This window comes from Alligator sinensis, unplaced genomic scaffold (assembly GCF_000455745.1).
Source record: "Alligator sinensis unplaced genomic scaffold, ASM45574v1 scaffold358_1, whole genome shotgun sequence".
Classification (NCBI taxonomy): Eukaryota; Metazoa; Chordata; order Crocodylia; family Alligatoridae; genus Alligator; species Alligator sinensis.
The window spans coordinates 1,205,128-1,219,587 of NW_005842121.1; the positions used below are offsets into that span (position 1 = coordinate 1,205,128).

Sequence of the window (14,460 nt, forward strand, 5' to 3'; positions counted from 1 at the left end):
TTGGGGTTGGGGCGGGTCTGCCTCTGCAGGCCGTTTTCATGAGCAACATCCCATCGGGGACGCTCACGCCCCTAAAAGATCTGGTTAAATTTCAAGCGGCAGCTGGCAAAGACGCGGCGGTTCCCTCGACTTCCTCGGACGCGAAACGGAGGCAAGCGGAAGCGGCTGACAAGGCCAAACGTGTTTTGCAGTCCACGCTCTTGACCAACGGGGCCGGCGTGGAGTCTCTCGACCTCAGTGAAATCAAGGCGGGATCGGACGCGTCCGCGATGCAGGCGGCGTTGTGTCAGCGGCAGCAGATGCTGTTGCTAGAGCGCGAGGGCTTGCTGCCAGGCAAGACGTACGCCACAGCCTCGCATGAGTCTCCGGCGACAGCCTTCCAAAGAATGAAAGACAAGGCGTCTCGCGAAAATCAGCAGCCGACGCTTTTCATCTCTCCCAGTCTTCCCTTGAACACCAACAGCGATATGATCCTGACTCCCACTGGAAATCAGATCGACCCAGGAAAACAAGGTGGAAGAGCCTCTGCTAAAGAAAATCTTGGATTTTGTGGGGTGCCTAGTGCACAGATGATTTATATCCAGTCAAATCCATGTTTTATTTTCCTTGGGTTACACCTGAGTGTGGGGTCTGGGGAAACAACAGATATACACTGTGTGTGTGTGTGTGTGTGTGTGTGTATACTGTATTTACTTGAATCCAACAGAAAGTCATTTCCCCCTCCGTTAACAGGGTGGAAAACCACCTTGTCTTGATGGAGTGCCGGCACTATAGCTCTGCCCCAGCCCCGATATCAGCTGGGGCCAGAGCTGCTGCTGGACCAGCCACAGAGTTGGCAGCAATCCAGCGAGTGTAGGTCAGAGGCCAGGGCCAGGGACCGGGATGGGTGGCATCAGGGTCGGGATCAGGTGGGGGAGCAGTGAGGGTTGAGGATGCGTAAGTCAAGGATGTGGCAGCAGCGGCACGCATTGGGGTTGTGGCAGCAGCACATGCTGCTTCTCCATCCTCAGGCCCATGATGCTACCCTGTCCCTTGACCTACACTACTGCCAATCAAAAATGTGGGTTGGGGTATGGGTTGGATGAGCAGGTTAGGGGATTCGGGAGCAGTGCATCTGGATGGGGCAGCATCAAGGGTTGGGGGATAGGTTGGGGGACAGACTGCAGGGATGCAGGTGTGGAGGGGACGGGCAAGTGGTAGGGAAGCAAGATGTGAGGGTCAACCTGCCTGCCCCTCCTCTGATTTAGGGACAAATTTAAGATCTCCTGATAATTAGATACTATCAATGATTCTCCTTTCGTATATCCCCCCTCTCTGACAATAGTATCAGAGAGTGGATGGACAGTTGGAAGTGAGCTAAATCTTGTTTAAATTTAGAAAATGGGGATCAGAGAAATGGGACATGAATTTTGCTGCTAAAATTTAACTTACCTGGAGCAGTATTTAATACAGAATGAATGATTCCTAGAAATACCCTAGGAACGGCTATACAGAAACTGGAAAAATTATTCTGTATTGTTAATGGCTCCTATAATGTTTTATGAAGTATACATTCAGTTTGACTGAAAAATGAGTAAGCTAATTTAATATTACACAAGCCTTCACTTTCCTAATCAAAGTAAATTTGTTTTTTCTTTCAGTATTGCATTGCACCAAGGTGGTACGACACAGAAGCGTTGATTCTCTGGCGTCAGATCCTCTTGCAGTAGAATCTCCTCAAAAATTTTTCTTACGCTTGAAACAAAAAGTGCTGCAGCGACTGCAAGAAGGTACTTTTTCTGGGACTGTAGGTAGTAGACTTCCATGTCGTGGGCAGTTTCTTTCTGGGGGCTATTTCATATGGTTGGAAGAATGTGGTATCTTCTGTTCCCTTCCCCACCTATTTCTAGTGGAAAAAGCTGAAAATGGGAAAAGACCTATTTTTCACAGCTGAAATTCTCCTCTCATATACAGCTTTTCCAGTAGAACTGAGTACCAAAAATAGGTCCAGTAGTTACTTATTGGGTTTGTACCAGTCCTTCATTTTGAGTCCAAAAGTTTTGGAGTCGTCTGTTATAAAACGTGGCTGACAATGAAGTTTGTTGATTAGTTACATCCAACAAACTGCCTGCTTGGAGAAGGGTGTCACCTACCTGCCTGTACTTCTAGGCCACCCATGGTAGACACCATAGGAGTTAGCCTCTAAGTGACACTATAATACTGCACTACACACCCAGCTGCCCCAGCTCACCCTTAGCCTGCAGGCTGTGAGCTCCCCTGCTGCACTATGTCACTCAAGCCCACTGGGCCATTGAAGGCTATGCCATGCCGCACTGCCCTGTCCCTGAGGCAGGGAAGGGAGCCTGGGCGGTAGGACCAGGTTTGAGCCTAGGGAACAGCAATTTAACCCCTTCCAGGCCGCTAATTGAACAGCCCTGTTCTACTGCATATTGGTTTGATTTGTCTAACTAGCTGTCTGTCAGTAGAGCTTCCTGGTGTGTACAGCAGCATAGCATCTCCAGGGGACACACTGCCTGTCACTACAGAAACACATGGGCTGGTCTCCCTCACCTCACTTTGTATTTGCCCTTAAGGCAGGTCCTCAGTTCACTGGTGAACGCAGTCTACTGGCTGCGAACCACAGATTTTTATATGATGGGGAGTCTTCTTACTTAAATCTCAGGTTATAGTTATTCAAGCAGTTGTTTTTTGTTTCTTCACCAGTTAACTTCTTTCTGGCAATACTAATCAAACTTCATCCATGTTATTTCTCTGTAATGTTTCCCTTACTTGGGCAGTAGAAAAAATTCTTAGTGTTCCTCTTTAATCTTGTGTACAAGTATCTGATATTTCTGTGCTAGTTTCTTCTTTGTCAGCCCCATTGTAGCAGTAGCTTGATAAAGCATTAGCAAGTACAGGTGTTAGCTGGAGTTTGTGTATTGTGTGGTGGAGCCTTGTCCAAGCATGAAATTAAAGCACTGCTTGGTCCTGGTAGTAGCTGAGTTAGTAGTTTTGGAGGGCTTGCTTCAGTGTCAACTGATGAAAGCGGCTTTTGGTCTCTGCTGCAACGAATCTTGTGTAGGAACAGAATCAGGCTTGTAGTTGTATAGATGCATGTTTACTAGTCTTGAAACCATCCATTGCTTTCCCTTATTACTTTATTTTCTGCTTTTTCCCCCAATGGACAGATCCTACATCTTCAAACCAAGTTAACCGAAACATTCCCCCTTCAACAGTCGTGAACAAGCCATCAGTCCAATCTGTGTTCGTCAAACCACCCAGTCACTTTAATGGAGCGTGCATGATAAACAATGACAACAACCAGGATGATGATTTTCTTGTGGAATCGATCGATGCTGATGACGAACTGTCTCAAACTATAGTGATGAATACGACAAAAATAATTTCAACCCCTGCTAAAACTGGAAATCAGTTAAAAGAAAACTCTGGTGGTAAAAAAACATTTGTGCAAGAAAGAAGAATATTGGAACTCAAGAACCAGGAGACTGGTCAAGGAGTAGAAAAGACATTGGAGACTGGTTGTCAGAAGCCCACACAGTGCTTCTGTAACATTATGTTTTCTTCTCCAACTGTTCATATACCAAGAAAGCAAAAACCCAAAGGAGGAGACGGTATTATCACCTCAAATGAAGTTGAGGCTGATCCAAATGATGGCAATACGAAAAAAGAGGTGGGTCAGCTAGTTCCATGGAAGTATTTTATATGCTAAATCTGACCTGAGATTTGCCATAATTAGTGGTATTTGTGTTTAAAAAAAAAAAAAAAAAAAACAGCAAGAAATAAGTTTCATTATTTAAAATGCGTCTTCTGTTGGATTGCACCTTCCTGTTAAGGGGGGGAAGGCTTTTTTTTTTCTTTGTCTAATTATATCTTGATAAAATAAGCATTCCCTGCCCACCTGAGTTGGATGATAGTGTGCACTATCAAAGCCAGGAAAAGAAGCGTTTCAGATTTTTATGCTTCTTTGTGTGATATGCTTTTCTTCACAAAACAGTTAAAACAGAACCAGGAATAGTCCAGTCTTCCTTACGTTGGCAAGACCCTGTGATTTTCATTCTCTTTTGAGACCACATTGGGGTTGAGAGGAATTCATGGCCTGTTCAGCTCCTAGCTTCTCTGTTTGTGGCTAAAATCTTTCCTAGATACATTTTTCTGCTGCCTCTGAGAGGGAGGTACAGGGGTGATGGAAAACTGAGGTGAATTAGACAAGTGTTTCAGTCAAATGACCGTTTAAAAATAAAGAAACCCACCTTTTTCAGCTTTACTTTTTTTTTTCCTTTTAGAAAGTTAGAAAAAATCAAGCTTGGTTTTTATAAACTCCAAAACGTTGTCAACTGTTATGGGATGACTAGTGCACTAATGTAGGGTATAATTTTTGTTTGTTTGCTTTGTTTTATTAAGTTGAGATGCAACTGTTTACAGACTCTTAATGTTGGGCTTTTGTAAGCTTAGGTTGAAAGCTAATTTGGCATATTGTCACAGTTGTTTGAGTAATTAATGTTTAGCTGAGGTTAAAGTTCCATAATCAGTTTAGCATCTTTTAAATGGATGTCCATCTTCCTTGCCCTCAGTGGGGCTAAGATCTCACCCAAACAGATTTGTTCTAATTTCAGGAGAATCCGAACTCTTACCTGAAGGCTGCTTAGACCAGGTGGCTGTAAGGTTGGTAAGCTTTGCATGTTCCCACTATGGGAAAACTGCAGGCTGTCAGTACTGTGGACTGCAGATATTGGGCCTGCTATATTTAGTTGTGATTAAAGCATGAAAGAAGCGCAATTTTAAAAATGGTGGTAGAAAGAAATAGGGGACAATATTGGAACTTTTTCTTGTTTGAAAACCATCTAAATCTGAATCAAAACTGGCCAGTTTGGGGCCCCACATTTCAAGAAAAATATGGAGAGATTGAAAGGAGTGCAGTGGGGAGCAGGAAGGATGATTAAAGCCCTGGGCAGTATGATCTATGAGCAAAAGGTGAAAGTAGGACTGTAGTCTGGAAAAGAAAAGACTGAGGGGGGATTTGATCACAGTCTTCAAATACCTGAAGGGTGATAGAGAGGATGGAGATAAGGCTACAGAGACAAGCCTAGGGAACAGAACTAGGAGCAATGGCCTCAAACTGCAGCCAAGGAAACAGGTTGGAAGATAGGAGAAATTTTCTGGCTCTGGGTGGTCAAGCATTGGAACAGCTGCATAGCGAAGCTGTAAAACCTCCGTTTCTGGAAACTGTCGAGCAAATTGTACAGACTTGAATGGTTTAGTCAGGGATGATCCAGCCCTGAGCATGGATCTGGACTAGGTGACCTCATGAGATCCCTTCAAGCCCTATTTTCCTGTGATCAGAATAAGAGAAACACTGGGAATAGTTGTCTATTAATAGTCAAACATAATTAGATGCAAAGGACAAACCTCAGAAAAGATGTAAAGCTGTCAGACTTTATAGACATGGTCATGGGGAAATACTACCTTCAGGTAGTGGCTGTCTCTACCCAAAGTATTCAATTCTGTGTCAAATTTTGACTGCAGATCTATGCTTTAGTGGATCACAGCTGAACTGTAATGTTTTTAAAAAGGCAAAAGTTCTTCAGTCCATTAAATGGAGGAAGAAGCTAAAGAAAAGATGTAAAATCATAGACTTGGAAGGGAGCTCTCCTCATCCAAACTTCCGCAGGTACAAGATGTGTTACTCCTAAAGCATCTTGGACGTTGTCTGTTCAACTTCTTGAAAATCTCCAAAAAAGATTCCACAGTTTCCCTCAGCAACTTGTTCCACTGTCCTGCTCTTCCAGTGAGGAAATCTTCCCTGAGATTTAAGCTAAAATCATTGTAGCTGTAGATATGGATTTAAGTAAAATGTTGTTAAACATTTTCCAAGACAGTTATCATAATAAGTGATATATTTCATTACTCTCCAAAAGCAATAAGCAGCTCCCAAGATTAGGGAGGATTCTCATGGGTCTGAGGATTATGTAGCATACACCTGTAAATTTTACTCGTGCTTCTTCCAAGAGTTTTAACAGTAAAAGTGGAAACATGTTAAGTGATTTTTATGTGGCAACAACAGGATTTTCCCAACAATAAGGGAGTACAAGTAGGCAAGGAGAAAAGGTAAGGAACATGCTGTAGGTGTTTGCTCTCCTTGTCACCTTCTGTTTGAACTGTTCCATTCCTTATGGCTATAAAAAACATGGGAGGGTCAGCATGTTGCCTGTGAGCCATGGCTTACGGACCACTGCTTCCAGGAATTCTTCTTTTGAAGACAGTGCTAAGATAAGCAGGAACTTTTCTTTGGCCGGGGGGGGGGTGTTTGTTTGTTTTAACATTAAGAAAAAAGTATTTAATGAAAATTAATGGTTAAAAACCTTAAAATATTCTTCAAACAACTGCATAATGATGTTGTGTATACCAATGATATAATTTTTTTTCTTTTTCAAATATGCAGTCACAAATCTGCCTAAGTAATTGGAAGCTCAGGGCAATCAACAATAATACAGCCATATGTGTCGAAGGAAATCGGAAGTAAGTGATGTTTATTTTTCTTTTTCCACTCCAGTGTAAAATATAACAGCTTATCTGATCTGTATAACCTCTACACAAATATGTCATCTCTACTTGGGATAGCAAATAGTGGAGTTAAAGAATCATCTGTCTAAGAGCACTAAAAACAGACCTGTCCTTGCCTAGCAGCTCCGAAGGGCTGGTGCTGACTGTGGTCCCACAGTTGCTCAAGTACATTCCTCCTCACAAAGAAAATGGGAGAAGGCCCCAGTGCTTGGGACTCTTAAGAAACCCAGCTCCTCACCTGGTGGGGACTTGGCTGTGAGCCTTCATTTCATTCAGCAAATGCTAGTTGTTTTCTCCTGTCTAGTAGTATGGAGGAAAGGGAGGCCTTATGGCTACACTGATAAAGGTATTTCAAGGATTACAGGTCCTCCTTGCATATCTGTTATTCCTCCTAATTCAGGGGTGACTGTGGAAATAGTAGAGTACCATTTTTTTTTTTTTATCTTCTTACCTACAGATTTTGTTTTTTATCTGTGAGGACTTTTATCCCTTATCTTATAGCCATGGATGTTCTTGCCTGTGCTTGCATGGTCGATGTCTAATATGTTGTTTTTTTAAATCACTGAGCGGTCTGTTGTATTCAGGAATACCTTACAACAGTGAGGTGCATAGGTTTTATTCAAGTAACTCACACCGTACAACTGTTTGTGTAGGGTTTTTCCTTCATCTGCAATTTATTGCTTTGTAATTCCATTTTACACCTGTTTATTCTATCTCTGTCCTGTTCTTCGTTTTACATACCTGACTAATGTTACCAGTCTTTAATTTCTTCTCTTGGAAAATACTGGAAGTCTCTCAATGTTTCTAGCTTGTTGTTGTTGTTGTTGTTGCTTGCCTTGAGACTTTCAGTTCCTCATCTCTTGAAAGGGGTGTTTGGAAAAGCTTCAGTTTGTTTCAGGGTGTTGATGCAGAATGCAACTTTGTACTAGTTACAGATCTTGACGCTTCAGAATTCATTCCCTTTTCCAGAGCATTACAATGCTAACATAGCCAGTTTTGTGAATTTTGGCATTTCCACTCTTGGAGCTTGGGACTGTGCTGTGAATTGTTTTCCATAACAAAAACAAGCCATTTATTTCTCTTCTGTATTTCTTCTTTCCTTTAGAGACAGGAATGACCTATGCTGGCATAGTAATACCATTGTGGAACGCATAGGCTGGAACCAAGTTAAAACGTCATCTGGCAACATCTATTTATTAAAAGGAAAACTAAATTACAATTCAATGCGGACAGAAGGTAAGGAAGCAACTTAGAAACTGTGCACAAGAAAGAAATGCAAATAAAAGCTTATCTTACTTTAAAGGTGAACTGCAAACTAAATGATTATATTAACTTCAGCAATACATGCTATCCCACCCCATCCTGCCAATTGGGCTCAGTTGGACATTCCAAACATATTGTAAAACACTGAAAAATTACTTTTGCTATCAGCTTTTTAGAACCTTTTGTGATCCATACTTGTTGGCATCTGCTCCACTGATGTTACAATCATGATGTAATCTTGCTGGAGCAAGGAGCTGGCCAATGGGTATGTCCTTTTCTTTTTCTTTAATATTACCGGTTTGCAAAATTTCCTTCTTATGACTTAGGCCAGTCATTTCTGGTGACATATCACAAGTATTAAATTACCCTGGGACCCGTCATTAAAATAAAGTGCATGTTCTGCTAAAAGCAGTCCAGGTTTCTTTCTTTGCAGTTCAGCTTTTAAGTGGTTAATTGCTAGCAAAATATAATGAAACGTGAGCTTGAAAACCAAGATTTATTATAGAACCAGCAGCTTTTCATGAGTCTGCCTTTTTTTAAACATATATTGTTAAGCCAATAGAAATATGTGACCAATCCTGCAAAATTTGGTAGTTTGGAATACCTGGGAGAAGTTATGGCAAATGCGCCTTTTTGTCCTTGCGTAAAAGCATGAAGAAACTGCAAAGATCTGGTCTTGATTGTGATGAGAATTGATATTCAAGAAAAGAACATCTGTTTTCATGTTTATCCAGCACTTACAGCTACTAACAGATCTATTCGGGCAACAGATAAGAACTAGGCTTATTGTGAGGCAAGAAACCATTCTGTCCCAAGCTTTTCACCAAGTTCTGAATGCTAGATCCAGAGTTAAACTAGCTACACACCTTGGAGCTTTAAATTAAGCTTACTCTCTTTTGTCCGTTTTGGTGTCCATCACTGAGTATTCAAAGTAATGTCTTGTCAGTTATTGAATTAAAGTTGGTCACTGAAATTACGGGCTACAGGTCTACCTTGCACCTGTCTTGGAGGCAGCAGTGGGAGAAGTATGGGATGATACTGCTTTTTATGTAATATGCACTGCACTACACTTCATGAAAAGCTGTTGCAAAAACATTTAGTGTTTAGATGCCATTATTTTTTATTTTACTGCCTTAGAAAAAGACTTTGGTAACTTTTACATAGTTGTTTTCCAACTCCACACTTCTTTCAGAGATTGTGTTTTATTAGGCCTGTGCGAATAGGGAATTATTCCATTTGGATTTGGATTCAGCTGATTTGGAGGACAGTGATTCGATTCAGAGATTTGGATCACTGTCCTGAATCAATTCAGCTGACTCGATGATTCGGATTGGCTGGGGAGAGGCCAAGCCTCTCGGCACTTTAAAAAGCAAGGGAAAAAAGGCCCCGCACTCGCTGGCTCTGGCAGCGGCCATTGGGGCCTCTGAGGGCTTGTGGCAGAGCCCCTCCACACAGTGGGGGGCAGCGGGGATCGCCCACCTGGCACCTACGTGGCAGCTGCCCCATGGCACGGGTACAGCATGACTCAGCAAGGCCCTGCGCACTGTCTGGCAGCTGGGGCTGAGTGGCACCAGGCTCCAGCTCCCGGACCGCGTGTAGCGCCCTGCTGAGCCGCACAGGACCAGCACCATGGGGTGGGTGCCAGGCAGTGGGAGGTGGGGGCGGGGAGCAATCCCCGCTGCACCCCACTGCCCCACACTGAATTGTGGGGCTCTGCCATGACCCCTCAGAAGCCTCGATGGCTGTTGCCAGAGCCAGTGAGTGCGGGGCTCTCTTATAAATTGCTGGGAGGCTGGGCCGTGCAGGGGATGAGCCCGGAGGCTTCTCCCGTAGCTCCTCCGGCTGTGCCTGCCTCTGCCCCAGTGAGGGCAGCCATGGGGCTATGCCCTGCTGCTGTTTACCCAGCCGGTGCTGGGTAAACAGCGCGATGCAGATGCGGCTTGCTCCATGCAGCAGCAGGGCATAGCCCCCAGCTTGTCCCAACCCCATATCCCTTCCCAACCGCAACTGACTTACCAGCTGCAGGCTGCCTGTTTAGTCTGGCTGAATCTCCAAAGCAGACAAATCTTTTCCAAAGCTTTTCTGAATCAATTCAGAGCTTTTAATTGGTCTCACGATTCAGTTCGGATTTGGTCCTCGAATTGGGCCGAATCTCCGAATTGAATCGGCTACCGGAGCTTCATACAGCCCTAGTGTTTATTAGAGCAGTGATCAGCAACCTGTCCAAGCCATGGGCCAGAACAAGCCCACTCCAGTCCAGGCAGGCTGGGGGACTTTGGCAGCACATCAGTGGTGGAGACTGATGTCCTTGCTACTGCTGGAGCCAGGCAGTGGAGAGCTGCACCCACGCTCCCTCAGTTGAAGCACAGGTGCAGCTTGCACCTACCCAGCAGTGTAGTTCCCCACTGCCCAGCCTTGGCACTGGTGTAGACTTGGGCCTGTTGCCATGATGCCACTCACCCCTGCCCCAGTTCTACAGGCTGGGTTTGGCTTGCACCTGTGTGTTGCCAGCCCGTCTTAGAGGGTCAGTGGGTCACTCACTGTATTTTTGCAGGCAGAACTTACTGTGCACAGCACGGGCTCCTTAAGTATGCTAATATCCTGCTCCCCTTTAGTTCATTGAACTGCATTTTTTACCTTGGAAGGGAAAGAAGTGGAAAGTAGGGTACTAGCTCTTCTTATACTCCAATGCTATGCACTATCCATTGGTAACAGCACCGCTTTGTTTGTTTCAAACAGGAATTCCATACCAGTTTGCCAAGAAGTTCTCACTTGGGTTTCCTCCCAAATGGAAGGTGTATGTTGAGGAATTACTTGAGGAACTAAGGAGGTAATTTGTTTGGGGGACTTTTGTTGTTGTTGTGCTAATCTAATATTGTACAGTGAGTTCATGCTTTTAAGAATTATGCCTGAATACATTTGAAGTTTGGTAAAAATAAGTATATGCAAAAAGCATGCCAGCAGCATTTTAAAAGTAAGGTGATTTATTTAAAGCTAGATCTACCAGACCTCTCTGTCATCCTCCTAAACTGGAGAAGCCAACCCCCATAAACCATGCAAGTATTTTAAAAGTTTAGGAAACTTCTTAAGATTTCCAGGAAAAGACGTTTGGCACATAACAAACTAAGGTAGCTGAGTTTGGAATGAAGATCCCAGATAAATCCTAGTCACCAAATTATTAGAGGGAAGAAGTTTTGTCTGCCCTGGATGGATGGCTTTTTTGTACTGGTGTGTCTGTTTGACTATGGAGTTGCAAACCAGCATATGAATTGCCTCAGAGTAAAGGAGGCTGCACGCTGGCCTGGCTCATTGTGTGCAATGCATCTAGAGTAAACACAGCTGCACTCTTACCTGTGCTGGGGTAGGGACATGGCAGGGAGAATTGCACAAGCACCTTGCCTGTTAATTCACTGTGTCTGAATGTTTTAGGCATACTTCAGGTACAACTGACCAATACTAAACTATTACAGACTTCAATTATTTAGCCAGTTTTTCTTCATTTAAACTTTTAATAACTAGGAAAGAACAAGAAGCAAAAGGTACCAGTGAAGATGGGAATAAAGTATCTGACTCAGTTGAAATGGGTGACTTGGAAGTTACAGAAGATGAACCAGATGATGTAGAGGAGTCTACACCTAAAAACGCCACTTATGAAGTAGCATCGAAGAGCAATGAAAACAGTTGAGTAATTTTACTCCATTTTTTTTTGTACAAACTGACACGGTATTTAACCGTTTGAGTTAAGTAACTAGTCAGATTCCTTGTTTTTTTTTAGAGTGCCTACACTGGTTATTTTTTCAGTTGTGATGAGCTATTTTGTGGAAGACATTGCTCGTTCATTAGAATTGCTTGGGGTCACATCGGCCAACTCCATGCAAATAAGCCATCCCAGGTGGATGTCTGTCTGGCCTCCACTTCGAGAAACCTTCTGTCATCAAGACTTTGCAGCTTCCCTGAGCAGCTTGTTTTACTCTTCTCTTGTCTTTCACAGTTCAGGGTTTTTTCCTGATACTTTGGTCTAAATCTGCTTTGCTGCAGATGAACCTACCTGCCTTATGTTCTACTTGGGGCAAAGGAAAACAGTGTTTCTCTATCTTCTTTGTGGCAGCCTTTCAGGTACTTGAAAGCTACTATCATGTCTCCCAATCCATCTCTTCCTTTTACTTCAAACTAAGCATTCCTAGTTCCTTCTGTCTTTCCTGATGTAGCTTGCATTCCAACCCCCTGAGCGCTATTGCTCACCTCTGGATCCTCTCCTTCCTCCACATCCTTCAGGAAACACAGTATTGCAAACCAGCCACTGCGTGCCAGTGGAGGCCTACCTAGCACCAGCTAGAGTGATAGTATGATAGTATTACCTCCTGTGCCTCGCATGCAATGCTTCTCAGTACAATCCAAAATTGCATGCGCTTTTTTTTATGATATCACATCGCTGACTTATGAGATCCACCATAGCCCCACAATCTTCTTGTCAAGACTACTGCCAGTCTAGTTATCCCCCACTTTTATTTGTACCTTTCTGCAGCACCATCTCTTTGCCTTTAAATTTCACTTTATTGCCTGTAGTCCAATTCTCCAATTTATTACGGTCCTTTCGAATTTTAATTCAATCTTCTAAAGTGTTTCCAACTCCTCCCACTTTTTATGTTGGTATACTCTCCGTCCATCACTAACGAACGTGGTAAATCACACAGGACCCCAAGCAGATTCATGTGAGACCACCTGCAAGTCTAACATTGATGGTTAGTCTTTGCTAGCAGTTGTCCAATTGCTTTCATGTCCATCCACTGGTAACTCGAGCCTGTGTTTCTCTAGCTCCCTCAAAAGAATGGCATGTAGCACAGGCTCAAGCTTTACTAACCTGGCCACCGAACCAGTAACCCGTATTGAAGGAGAAAATAATTTGGTTTGGCATGCTTCGTTATTAATAAATCGGTGTTTGCTGCTAGTGATCTCCTTCCAAATGTTTATAAATTGACTCTTTAAATTCGTGCTAGTAAGTTCCCAGGCACTGAGTCAGGGTCACCAGTCTCTGCTTCTCTGGGTACTCCTCCTCCTCCTTTTAAAATGGGAATTATGTTACTCTCCTCCAGCCCTTCGGGACTTTGCTTTCCATCCACAAGTTTGTAGACACTTGACAGTGGCTCTGATTGTTCTTCAACTAGTTGCTTCAGTTCCTGAGGGTGACTTCCACCAGGTTCTGCTAACTTAAATTCCTTCAGATTTATCAAATGCTTCCTGATGTGCTCTTTACTTTTGAGATGGGTCCCCTTTCTTTGTTTTATATTAACTTTGCTAGTTGTCTGGTCATTTTTTGTGAAGACTGCGACAAGAGATTTGTCGTCTTTTAGCAGTATTAAGGCAATCGGGACTCTTAGTAGAGATGATATCTTTTATATCATCTCTACTACAAGTCCTGATTGCCTTTTCCTCTAGATCAATGTGGCTACAACCTGGATACCATTAGCAGTATTAGTACCTCTTGTTCTTTGCTGAGCAGGTGACTCGCATGTTCCATGATATTTTTTTTTTTAATCTAATGTATATTACAATAATTAATGGTATAAATTGAGGCACCACCCATCCTTTTGGGAGTGGGGAGGAGATATAGTTGGCATAAGCTAGTCTGTATTTGGCCTACAAGAGATGAACAGTCTACGTGCATACTTAGTATCATTTTATATGCATGATACTGCATTGCAAGTCTTTTTTTTTTTTCTCTTCTTCCTTGTTGGTATATAAATCTAGTCCATGCACAGATTCGGTTTCAGTTCCTCTGGTTTGCAGCCATTGTACCTTCTCTATTTAAATATTTCCTCAATCTCCCTTAAGGCCAGCCTTGTGTTACAGCTGTAGTTTTGCATTTGCTTGTGTTTGAAATCATTGTTGTCATGAAAGGTTATGTGCAAAGGAACAGGGGGTTTGTTGGGGACCTCTTCCATCCTATACAGTTGGTCCAATAAAAGAGTTGTTAGACAAGTTTCCAGGCGCAAAGTGAACAGTTATGGGATTTCAGGTTTGCTGTTGAAGCTAGGGAATGTCAATGTTTTATCTCGGTACCTCTGTTTTGCATCTTAATACAAGCTGATCTTCCTTAGCCTAAGAGCATGGCTATCATGAGCTCTCCTTCATAACTCTCCCAGTTTTAATACTTCATGTAATACTTCCCCAGGGAGTTCAGTATACAGCAATAACTTTGTCAAGAGCTTTTCCCTCTTATATGAACCACCATTCCTCTTCTTTTTGGTGTCATCTGCACACTTACGCTCTTACAATGTTTCCCTGCAATTGATTGTATATCTATGAGTAGGTTCAGACCTTCTCCACTTCTTTGTATCCTTCCACTTGCTCCTCCCTCCTGTATGAATTTTTGTGTCACTAATTAACCTCTGAGCCAAGTTAAAACACCCAAGACTTCACAGTATCAACTTGGTTGCTAGGGGGGAAAGTATTATAATGCCCTGATGAGAATCTTGGACCTAAGCATTTTTAAAAATAGGGCTAGTGGTTTAAGTGCTATTTTTCATGCAAATCGGTGTAAAGGGCAGTGTTTTGAACTTTTATACATGTCAATCTCTGCCTCTACGATTCCTTTAAAAATGCAGTTATTTATATTGAGTGTTTTTATTTCCTGCT

General features: G+C 42.9%; 1 protein-coding gene across 1 annotated transcript in view; it reads left to right on the plus strand.

Annotated features, from left to right (window-relative positions):
- Positions 1 to 8: 8 nt before the first annotated feature.
- Positions 9 to 14,460, plus strand: part of MIS18BP1 (MIS18 binding protein 1) — a gene marked incomplete at its 5' end in the record, with an annotated part of 27,038 nt that continues 12,586 nt past the window's right edge. Inside the window, 7 exons of the mRNA XM_006024865.3 lie at positions 9 to 513; positions 1,641 to 1,769; positions 3,168 to 3,670; positions 6,440 to 6,516; positions 7,667 to 7,797; positions 10,564 to 10,654; positions 11,344 to 11,504. Coding sequence (XP_006024927.3) covers positions 9 to 513; positions 1,641 to 1,769; positions 3,168 to 3,670; positions 6,440 to 6,516; positions 7,667 to 7,797; positions 10,564 to 10,654; positions 11,344 to 11,504 — 1,597 coding nt within the window. The remainder of the gene's footprint in view (positions 514 to 1,640; positions 1,770 to 3,167; positions 3,671 to 6,439; positions 6,517 to 7,666; positions 7,798 to 10,563; positions 10,655 to 11,343; positions 11,505 to 14,460) is intronic.